The 11155-nt window shown below is 34.9% G+C and overlaps 3 protein-coding genes across 4 annotated transcripts; 1 reads left to right on the forward strand and 2 right to left on the reverse strand.

Annotated features, from left to right (window-relative positions):
• On the forward strand, window positions 89–1403 carry LOC107638485 (uncharacterized protein At4g06598; the record flags this gene model as incomplete). Its single annotated transcript, XM_016341783.1, is given in 3 exon segments — window positions 89–829; window positions 1083–1158; window positions 1277–1403. Coding segments are annotated over 3 exon segments (925 nt in total), but the record flags the coding sequence as incomplete, so codon positions are not given.
• LOC107635859 (COBRA-like protein 6) lies at window positions 3029–6465 on the reverse strand. 2 transcript variants are annotated; one of them, XM_021120495.1, is made up of 6 exons: window positions 6345–6465; window positions 6136–6215; window positions 4402–4858; window positions 4168–4321; window positions 3536–3798; window positions 3029–3462 (listed from the first exon to the last, which is right to left on the reverse strand). In XM_021120495.1, the coding sequence occupies exons 1-6, from the start codon at window positions 6406–6408 to the stop codon at window positions 3191–3193; spliced, it is 1290 nt and encodes a 429-aa protein (XP_020976154.1). In that variant the 5' UTR covers window positions 6409–6465; the 3' UTR covers window positions 3029–3190. The 2 variants fall into 2 exon arrangements, with proteins under 2 accessions (XP_020976154.1, XP_020976153.1); XM_021120494.1 differs by having other exon boundaries at window positions 3029–3471; window positions 6345–6463.
• Window positions 7204–10015, reverse strand: LOC107638486 (uncharacterized zinc finger protein At4g06634). Its single transcript, XM_016341784.2, has 6 exons — window positions 9688–10015; window positions 9390–9448; window positions 8729–8928; window positions 8340–8429; window positions 8080–8223; window positions 7204–7931 (listed from the first exon to the last, which is right to left on the reverse strand). Exons 1-6 carry the CDS (start codon window positions 9771–9773, stop codon window positions 7401–7403), a joined length of 1110 nt encoding a protein of 369 aa, XP_016197270.1. The 5' UTR covers window positions 9774–10015; the 3' UTR covers window positions 7204–7400.

An 11155-nucleotide genomic window follows, 5' to 3' on the forward strand; every position in this document is an offset into this window, starting at 1 on the left:
TTTTCTTAATTTTCCTTTTTATCTTTACCCTCTAGTGTATTACCCTGGCAAATTCTTCAGTAATTTTGATTCATAACATGTTTCTCACAGGTGTTGGTTCTGTTTTTATGGCAAATTCAAAGGGCTCCTCGGGCATCAGAAATTTGATGTATTCTGGAAAGCATGCTCTGCTTCCTCCTAAAATCCCATTCCCTAGTGTTTCCCAAGCTTATGCTGATTATATGCCGAATCCTACCGTAGGTTCAAAGGTTGCGCAGAGACCAAGAGAGGGAAATGCTTTCCACCAACGGACATCATCTGAGAGCTTTATTATAGAGGAACAACCCTCATGGCTTGATGATCTCCTTAATGAGCCAGAGACACCTGTACGAAGGGGCAGTCATCGGCGTTCATCCAGTGATTCTTTTGCCTACCTGGAAAACACTAATGTTTCTAACATCGGTTATGCAGATAAGGATGAGTTTAAATTTAGGAATTTAGGACCTATTCCTTCTTGGTCACCTCAAGACTTAAATCACAGCAAAGATGTTCGTCATATGCCCATGTATGCAGAAATGAACTCAACTAAAATAAAAAATAGGGCATGGGACTCTTGTTTGAATCCTCCCACACATCCAGGTGGTGTTCCTGCTGTCAAAGAAAATGTTGCTTTTCAGAGTTCAGGACTGTCGTGCCCGCCACATGAAGCAGATGGGATTCCATCAACGGCCAATGAAAAGCATGATGTAGTAGAATCTGGTTCACAGGATGCAAAATTATCTTCAGAAAGAAAGGATGGTTCAAATGCAAAGTCATCTGCTACTGAAACAGATTCAAAACGTGCTAAACAGTATGTCGTTATTTTGTTGAATTTCCTCTGCTGCTTTTTTCTCTACATTTATTTTGTCAAAATTTGTCAAGACAGAATCCTTAGCAGGAAATTATATTTAAAGCATGGCTTTTTAGTGACAAGTCAAGTTTAGTCTGATCTATTTACAGTATACCTGCCTTATAATGAAACTTGGAGAGAATTTTATGCTCTCAATTGATTTATGTATATGAAAATTTGCATCGACTAAAAATTTGAATAAATTGTGTTGCAGGCAATTTGCTCAACGTTCACGAGTCCGTAAACTTCAATACATAGCTGAATTAGAAAGAAATGTACAAGGTTTACAGGTAGCTTTTAGCATTAGGCAATGATATGCATCATGTTTTCTATGCTGTTTTGGAAATTTTCTTATTCTGATTTATTATTTTTTTTGTTATTTACTCTTTTATGTATGTCAATTTATAGGCAGAAGGATCTGAAGTATCTGCCGAGCTTGAATTTCTTAACCAGCAGAATCTCATCCTGAGTATGGAGAACAAAGCTCTCAAGCAACGGTTAGAAAGTTTAGCACAAGAGCAGCTTATCAAATATTGTAAGTTTCTACCATTGAACATAAGCTAATAGGTCTTATTGTAAGTTGGAATTACGTGCAATGTATCGGCAGCAACAGCAGCAGCCACAGCAACCCTCTGCCAGCCATCGGCGCACAAATAGCAGAGACCTTGAATCCCAGTTTGCTAACCTTTCTCTAAAACACAAGGATGCCGGTTCAGGGCGTGACCCTGTTACTGGCGCACTTCGAATTTAGATTTGCTGTAGCTGTAGCTGTGTCTTGCATCTTCATTCAACCGGTGTTGCATCGCCTGTCACCAAATTGCACCCTCTCCCTCTGCGGGATTGTGCAGAGATTTCCAGTGTATGCCCTTCTCTCTGCCCGCATTGCTTATTTTGGCTTCGGCATCAAGTCTTTGGCTTCTGTATGCTTTAATTAATATCAATTACCACGAATTCCCCCTCCCCCAACCAAAACAGAAACAGAAAGGAAAATCATTTGATGTGCACCTGGTGGTCAGCCGAAATCCTATTCTATTTTGGTCGGTTGATCGGCCGGAGGTGGTAACAGCTTCAATTCTCTCACTGTGTGTTTCCATTCATTTCTCATGTATTTGTAAGCCCCATGTCTTGTGAACTATCATTGTAGCTGAATTCAGCCTGCAGACAGCAAAATATCTTTAGAGCTATTCGAATGTGCATTATTTGTATGGATTATGTATGTTAAGCTAATGTTTGTTATATGATTCTAATGAAAATTCATGGTTTCTTCTAAGCACTATGTTTCATATTGAACTGGGCATGTATTTGTGATTTTATTTAAAATATATTTGTGTTCTGTAAGATTTGTTTATTTAATTGTTTATTCATACAAATTTCTCCTATGTGTTTTTTTATATTGGTCATATCCTATATGGTTCCTTATGAACGACTCCATACTGATTAGAATGCTAGCCATGTATTTAGGTTTGGTTCTGCTGTGCCAACATAATGGTTCATGGAATATAACGAATCTTAATTACGTGGATTACTCATTTACTCCCATACGCATGGAAGAAGGTGGATTACTCATTTACTCCCATACGCATGGAAGAAGAACAACAACAACAATAATAATAATAATAATTGGAGTGGGGCGATAATGAATACTGAACGCAAAAAAGGAATCAGACGTGACTAATTTCTTTCTTTTAATTTTTTTTTATTATTTATTTCTGCATTAAGCTTGGTATGCTGTAGATTAAAAAAATAAAACCGAATATTAAAAAGCAAAAGAAACGTTACTCAACCCAATCCAAGTTTAATTTTGATACACACAATATAAAATATTTTAGATAATTATTTTTGGTGGTGGATTTGAAAATGTGTTGTAAAACTGCAGCGTAACTCCTACAAAATAGAAGGTTCTTCCAAGACAAGTTTAGGACATCAATTTTAAACACACTAAAAATAAACTTTAACTTTATTTTTGATAGCATGAATTCTACTAAATTTAATGCTTTATTCAATATATATATACAATATTTCAACAATACTAGATGTACATCAAAATCACTTACCAAAATCATTCGTTACTCATTAGTATAAAATATATATTGAAATACAAAATATATACTAAAACTAATTATACTATATTAATTTTGGTGGTTGATTTTAACGTGTAAATAAAATTCTTGATAATCTTTCGGAATTTCACATACTTTTAAGCGAGTACACCAAAAAATAATGTATTTATCTTGTTCCTACACAACAATGGCTGCTGCTTTTTTTTCACATGTGGCGAAGTGATGAAATGTGAAATTGTACAAGAATGACTATTGGAATCATCTAGAAGAATATAATGTAGAGAAGAAAATAGAGGGCAGTAAGTAAGAAGGAGGAGAAAGTGAGAAGATGTGCATTGTTAGGGAGGCTTGGATAGTTATCAGGAGATGGCATGACACATTCCTCCCCATTGAATGAAACTTTTCTCGGAAATGTCCATCCTTCTCTGAATGTGAACTCCTCTGTGTCTTTGTGAAGCAACATCTCTGTTTGCACATTTCCATCCTTCCCTGACAGCAACATGTCATTGTAGTACTCCAGCCCCCAAAACATCCCTGTATCGTCTGTTAAATAGTTTAGTCAAACATGTCAAATCATTTAACAGTTTTCAACTGCAGAGTAACTTACTGATATTGCCGTAAATAGGGAGGGCCTTGTAGTTGAAGCTGAAAACTTGAGTCACACTTCGCAAGTTAGGGTGTAGCACAACGATGTTCCACTGTGAGTAGTTCTTGACCAAGTTGAGATTTGTGATGGTGATCTTTACGCGCCAATACTCTTTGTAACTCTGTTTGACGTGCCAGTGGATTCGAATTGGGCACATGTGACGCGAACACCTCACCACTTCCGATGACTCTTCTTGTGGCAGTTGCAACACCGATGATGAAGAACTGCAACATTTTCAATACAATCAGATAAACAAGAAAAAAAAAAGACAAATAGGTCCCTGACATTTTGCCCTTAGACATTTTTGTCTCTGACCATTGAAAAAAACTTTTAAGTCCCTGACCTTCACAAAACTTGGACGGATCAGTCCCTGACGAAGGCATTTGGATGGATCAGTCCCTGACGGAGGTATTTGGACGGAGGGACTGATCCGTCCAAGTTTTGTGAAGGTCAAGGACTTAAAAGTATTTTTCAATGGTAAGGGACAAAAATGTCCGCGGGACAAAAGATTAGGACCTATTTGTCCTTTTCTCGATAAACAATGCAATTAAAAGTAAAAGAAAGTGTGCTTGTATATATATATAGTTATATACTCGATACAATGTGCTCCTGGTAGGCCTTTGCAATTGCAGCTGCAAACGGGGCAGGGAACGATGGTGCTGTTATAGAATGCAGATAAGGAGACGCAGCATTTCGGTGCAGGCGATGCTCGATACTGCGAGTACATACACGTCACATTCCACGTGTCTGCAGAATTTTGTTTTACAGATATATTTTAATATGTATTTTATACGAGTGACTGATCTGGTCTGATAAGAGTCAGGTACCTAATACTTGTTGCCATCGGTGTCCATCGGCGGTGAACTTTGTAGGGGGGACCTGAAAGGGTGCACTGCAGGTGTAACCGGGGACGGCGAGGGTGAAATTCTCCGGCATGGTGAAAGAAGCGGTAGTTGCATCTAGAGATGGCTTGTTGTAGTTCATTTGGAAGGAGGCGGCGGACTTGGTGATGTCTTGAGTGAGGGAAGAGAGGAGACCACCCCGGCAGCAGTTGAAGAAGCGGTGGTTGTAAGGAGCGTTTGGGGGAAGATCAATGATGAGAGGATGCTTGAGGCAACAGTGTGGTTTGTCTTGGCCTTTGAACCTGGAGCAGTTACCTTGCTCCATTGCCTCTGCTCCCCACATCGCCCAAATCACCTCGTCTCCTTTCCATGCCCATCCCAATCTCCATCCCGGCGCCTCCACGTGCCGGAACAGTTGCAGATTGTATATTGACACCTTCACCTTAAACAATGCATTCAATTTAGATGAATAATCACTTGTTTTCACGTATAATTGATAAATAATAATTTAGTTAAACATGTCAAATTTTTTAATGATTTTTAATTATTAATTTATCTTCAATTTATCACAAAATTTTAATTTGATGATTAATTTTTAAAATAATCTTTGAATTCTTTCTGTATACATGTCATTCTAACAAGGAAATATTTAAATATAAAAATAAATTACTCCGTATAAAAATCATATGACTTTTTTTAAGTTAAGGAATGAAAAAGGAGTCACAAATTTAATTGAAAAACATGGTTATTTGATAGCTGAAACTTGAAACAATTTATGTTTTTTTAATAATAAATAATAAATAAGGAAGAGGAGGAAAATTGAAAGAGAAGGAAGAAGAAAGATTCCAACAATTTTATGCATTTTGGTGAGTTAATACTCAATTTAATTTTTAAATTTTGAAGTTGTATTAATTTTTAAGCTGATTTGTATGAACGATATATTGATTTGGTAGATTAATTTGAATTTTTCACTCACAAAATCTATTAGAGTTTTTGAAAGTTTGATTCTTGTTTTTAGAATTTCAAATTTTTTAAATTGAACTTATTATTATCATTTTCATAAGAACATTGAGAAGTCGAGCTTATAAGAAGTTTAATAGATCTAAATTATATGAAATTTAGATAAAAAATCTAAATCTTAGCAAGTTAACTACAAAATCAACATGCTATTCACGAAAATCAATTCAGAGCCAATACGAATTATTATTGTAAATTTTAGAGTACATGAATCAATTGTAACTTTACGAATGAATTTGTCTTAAGTACTAGAATGCCCTCGTTACTTTGAAGGAAACAAAAATCTACTTGGGTGACGTGGTGCAAAACCATTGGAAGCATATAAGGAAGACAGAAAATTAGGACGGTGACAACAGCAAAGTGAGAACTTGAACTCAGCAACACCCCAACATAACCCTAACAAACAAATACGGCGGCCCCCATTTTTTCTTTCTTTTCCTTAACAAATCCAAACTCCGCAGACATTCTCAAAACACGTTTTTTTTTTTTTCAAGATCAGATCACTCCCAGAAAAAATGAAATATGATCAATTTGATATAATTTTTTTTTTAAAATCGGATACAAAATCAGTAGGACCAGATTGTGTAGCACTGATTGTATCACTTTTATACCTTCCCACATGGTGATGGTGGCCCCGGAAAATAAAAGATTAAAATACTTAGTTATATAAATAAATATGTAATAGAATAAAGAATTGCTTACATCAACCGTAGCCCCATTATCACTTATGAAATCCCATGTGATGGTGATGTTGCCAGAAGGATCCAACGGGTCGTATCCATCTGCATTTTCAGAATAAAGGTAATAAAAAATTAACACAAGAAAGAAGAAGAAGAAAAGGGTTTTGGCTGCTTCTTATACAAAAGGGTATATGCAAATTACGTGGAACAATTGGGAGAAAAGGTCCTTACAAGAGAGGGAGAAGGAGATGAATATAGTGATGAAGAATATTATCAAAGCCAAAATGTTGGCCATTGATCTTTGATCGATGACGGTATATATTATTTTTGATCCTCCTGAACCCAAATAAAAATAAAATAAAAGGATGTTACAAATTGATTCATTTTGATTTTTCACAATCAAATTAGAATATTAAGAGAAGAAAGAAATTAAGGCTGCATTTAATGCGAAAATACAGGATGCATAGGATATGTGTCTCTGACTCATCGTGTCATAACATTCTTAAGTTTAGCCTTCAAATTCCATACGTTCTCCTTCGGATTTCGGTAACTGAACATTGTATGTATATTTTTTCATTCTATATTTTTCATTTGTGATCCTTCCTTTTCTTTCTATTCATCAAAATGTTTATTATAGACCGACAAAAACTATGCTAAAAGATACTGGGGGAAGTAATAAGTTACATGTTACTAATAATATGTTACTATGTACTAAAATTATGAGTTTGCAATTTACTAATACACAATTATGCAAAGAAGCGAAGACATAGTGGAATGGTTGGAGAGACGACCAAAGACATTGAAGCATCTAACATTTGCGTACGGATTTGTTGTTTACTTTCGGGGCATATTTTGCATGATACATGAATTCCAAAATAATTTATATTATATATGATGAAGAACATTTATTAAAAAATAATCATTGGTCCTTTCGTTGGGCTGTTTACTTATCAGATTGAGCTAGTGAATTGGTGAACTCAATTCGAATAATTGTAATCAAACCAAAACCAAAAACCAATCCAGCGAATCCACATTGATTAAAATGGTGAATTGGTGCTAGTTTGAGCCAACGAAAAACATGAAACCTTCAGGTAAATAATAATATGTCATCTTTTATTAGTTAATATAAATTCATCATCAAACCATAATCATACATCCAATCACCAATATTGCCTCTTGTGTTTTCTAAATGGAGCTATATATATATACTTGCAATAACCAATATAATCGTGTCAATGAAAATGGTACTTGGATAAATAAAATATAGGGGAGAGCCATAGGTAAATTTCAGTCTTCATATTCTGTTTCCTCATCGTCATCATCGTTGTTTGCAGCATATCTCCAACCATCTTCAACGTTGTCACGATCCTCTTCTGTTTCTTCACTATCTTCATCGTAGACTTCTTCTTTCACTGGCCATGGCTTTTTAATCGCATTTGATGTGGCTGGAGTAGGAGCTGACCCTTTTCGTTGGGCGATTTTGGCAGGAGGCAACTTCAAGCTTGGTTTTGGTCTACTTTGCTTCTGACTTTTACCATTTGATCGTTTTCGACCATAGGCATCTTGTTCACTCGCTTCATCCATTTCATTGTCAGCATTAGCTTGTGCACGCACAGCATTTTCATCGTGGCCTGGGTGCTCCCTCTTCAAATGGAGTTTAAGCTTGTATTCATGGATGTACGCTTTTTCACACCCTTCATAAGGACATGCATAAGGGCGATCAGATGATGCAGAACCGTAAGTTCCACTAGCAGGTTTAGTTGGTTTCGCTGGCTTTTCCGATGGTGGTGTATACTTTGTCAAATCCACTGATGCATTCTGTAAAATGTGATTGAAATTGTGAATCAAAGATGCAGAGACATTACACAGATATCCTATTGAAAGGCTTCAAATGAGACGATGCAGCATCAGTGATGAGAAAAAAAACAATATATACAAGTTCCAAGAACAGGACAGATGACCCAACCTTTTCATGCTGAGACGCAATATGATTCTTTAGCTTGTATTCGTGAGCATATCTCTTTCCACAATCTGGGTATGGGCAGATATGATAGTTCTCTTGTGAATGTGTTTTCATGTGGGACCGCAGGTTGAAATCCAAGGAGAAGGCCTGGATAATAACACTAATATTTAAGCTCACCAGTGATTAAATGTAGTGAAAAAATTATTCAATACAACACAGTAGCAAGTATTAGAACAGATCATTTTAAAAGATAGATCTATCACCTTACCACAACCTTCATGAGGACACACAAAATCTCTTTCCCCTGTATGAATGAGAAAATGTCTTTTCAACTTTGAGCTGTCCAGAAATTTCTGCAATAGAAACAAAACATTCTTAGAACCCTTATATGTATCTGACATTTAAAAATAAATAAATAAAACTATGGTAGCTGTAACTTTAAAACATAACATATAAATAAAAGGCCATTATTATGAAACCGATAGGAATTAGTTGTTAAGGATCTATTTTGAACTTAGTGTATTACTGCCATGAAACATCAACTTCACACGCTTATATTGCATTATTTGGGCCTTCATCACAACTCAAGCCTTTTAGACGGGAATAGGTCCTAGATATTGTGTGCACGTATCTGAAGTAACAAGCTCACTACCTTTCCACATCCCTCATAGTGGCAAACAAATTGCCTCTCTCCATGGATGTGAGAATGCTTCCTCAAAGCACCAGCATCTATGAATGTCTTTCCACAGCCCTCATAGCTGCATAGGAAAAGTACTTCAGTAGTTGGCTCTGGTTCAGGCTCAGGTGCAGAAGGCTCTTTTTCCTTTTCTTTCAAGGCCTTTAAGGAATCCTCTGACAATAGTGAAAAAAAGGAAAATTTCAGACAGAATACAACAATCACAAAATAAAAGAGTAACATTAATTCATCACAACGTTCATAGCTCTATTCTTTTTGAAAAGACACAAGCAACATATGATACAAAGCCAAAGTTTACAATTATTCAAGATATATAAACACAAATGCATCATCATGAACAGACTGTACACCAAGTGCCAATTATGGCCCCTTGAATTCTCTACATAAGGGCGAATTCATACCTGTAGAGTTAATTTGAAGCAAATTAGAAACCATCATGAAATTATGGACATCATTAATCAACCAAGGATAACCAGAACAATCATACAGGATACAAGTATGAGTGTTCAATTTGATGGATTCAAGTTCAGTTCAGTTCATTCAGAATAAAATAGAATAGTACAAGGAGTAAGAAATTACTTAAGGTCACGTTCAAAGTTGGGAAAAACGGACAAACCTGTTACCCATCTTAGGAGCATGCACTTCCCGCCAGTAGCTACAACGTCTTGAGGAACCCTGAGAGTAAAATAATTCTCAAAATCAGCATTATATATTGCAAACTGAATCAAATTGATTACAAAAATATCATTGAATCTTCCAGATAATTCCCTTGGCTCAAAATACCAAAATTTATCGTAAGGAACAACAAATAGAGGACATAAAACTTGTTCAGTTATTTTCACACACCTAGAACAGCATAAAATAAAAAGTAACAAAAAAAGGCAGAAAATTGAAAAGAGAAAAAGTTTAGGTACCATTGTCTGACCCATTTAACGGCGGGAGCCTTGGATTTGAGGAAGGGGCGCCGCTCGAAGAGGTTGTGATTGAACTGAGTCTCCATGGTATGAGTGTGTGTCTGTGTTTGTAGCAAGTTGGAAGCAAAATCACGAAAGGAGGAATCCTAATTTGAATGTGGATAAGGGTTAGGGTTAGGGCTTCAAGGAGGAATAGCAGAAGTCAAATAAGGACGAGAAAAATAGAAGAATTGAAGGAGGGTGAAGCAGCTTCGGGTTATCGTTCTCGTCCTCGTTCTCATTCTCATTCTCGTCCGATTGAATTGCTTCATGCTTTTCTCAAAACGACCGAACATTAAACCCCACGTCACTCTCCAAGCCTGCGTTTTGCATTTTCTTTCTTTTTCCTTTTTTTTTATTTTTTTATTAATGATGGTCGTTTCATTTTAAGCCCAATTACTTTTTTGGTAATAAGCCCAATTTCCCATCTAGTGATTCATTCAGAAGCCCAGTTGTACTTCTCTTCTCTTCGGCCACCCCAATCCTAGACTCCTCAAAAGCGAGGTTTATGGGCATAAATAACACTGTTTTAGTGGTTTCTTTTTAATGTTAGTAAAAGTCATTTGAGAATGTGTTTCAACAACAAAAAAAAAATCTTAGAGCATTTTTTGGTGAGATATATTAAGGAGGAAGTGTGTTTTTTTTTAATATTTAAAAGATATAATAATAAAAAAATATTAATTAAATGATAACATGTAGTATAAATCAGGATACATTATTTGAATAACTAATTTAATTCTTTATTATTTTATCTTTTAGAGAATAACTTAATATTTCTAATTCTTTTAATGACTAAATTCACGTAGACTTGAAAATTCCTTGGCAAAGTTTATGTTCTCTTTTTTGCCAAAGAACCTTATGTAAATAAATTTTTATACATATATAACTTTACAACTATTAGTCTGCATCTTTGGAATTTTATCTTTATTTGTATGGGAAGTTGCATCAACATATTTTCATAATTTCCTATCATATTATGTATCACAATGTTTTTTGGCATATATATAATTTCATTGCATGACTACCGAATGAAATTGAGTCCTTATCATGGGATAATATTTAATTTGGTTCTTCAATTTTTATGCGAGTTTTATTTAATGTTTAAAATTTTAATTGTCTAACTTAAATTTTTAATTGTTTATATTTAGTTTTTAAACCTTACTTTTATATTTAGTTTTTAAACCTTACAAATGTGATTTATATTAGTTCTTAAGATAATTTTCGATACACAAACATTAATAGAATACTAATAAAACAGTTAAATATTACGTTATAATATGTAAAACGACGTTATTTTTGTTTTAACACTTAAACAATAAAAAAATATTATAAATAATATTTATTAAAATTTTAATTTTTTTTCTAAAACAAGTGATTCAGCATCATTTTTAAACTATTTAAATGCTAAAATTAAAATAACATCATTTTA

This window comes from Arachis ipaensis, chromosome B04 (genome assembly GCF_000816755.2).
Source record: "Arachis ipaensis cultivar K30076 chromosome B04, Araip1.1, whole genome shotgun sequence".
Taxonomy (NCBI): domain Eukaryota; kingdom Viridiplantae; phylum Streptophyta; class Magnoliopsida; order Fabales; family Fabaceae; genus Arachis; species Arachis ipaensis.

Excerpts from the sequence above, each read along its gene's own strand:
- LOC107635859 (XM_021120494.1), bottom strand. The coding sequence starts at position 6,408 with ATGGCCAACATTTTGGCTTTGATAATATTCTTCATCACTATATTCATC. Across the intron at positions 4,322-4,401 it reads CCGATGGCAACAAGTATTAG|ACACGTGGAATGTGACGTGT; the intron begins GTACCTGACTCT and ends AAAATTCTGCAG. Across the intron at positions 3,472-3,535 it reads CCCTATTTACGGCAATATCA|ACGATACAGGGATGTTTTGG; the intron begins GTAAGTTACTCT and ends ACTATTTAACAG.
- LOC107638486 (XM_016341784.2), bottom strand. The coding sequence starts at position 9,773 with ATGGAGACTCAGTTCAATCACAACCTCTTCGAGCGGCGCCCCTTCCTC. Across the intron at positions 9,449-9,687 it reads GTTAAATGGGTCAGACAATG|GGTTCCTCAAGACGTTGTAG; the intron begins GTACCTAAACTT and ends TTTTACTCTCAG. Across the intron at positions 8,929-9,389 it reads GCTCCTAAGATGGGTAACAG|AGGATTCCTTAAAGGCCTTG; the intron begins GTTTGTCCGTTT and ends CACTATTGTCAG.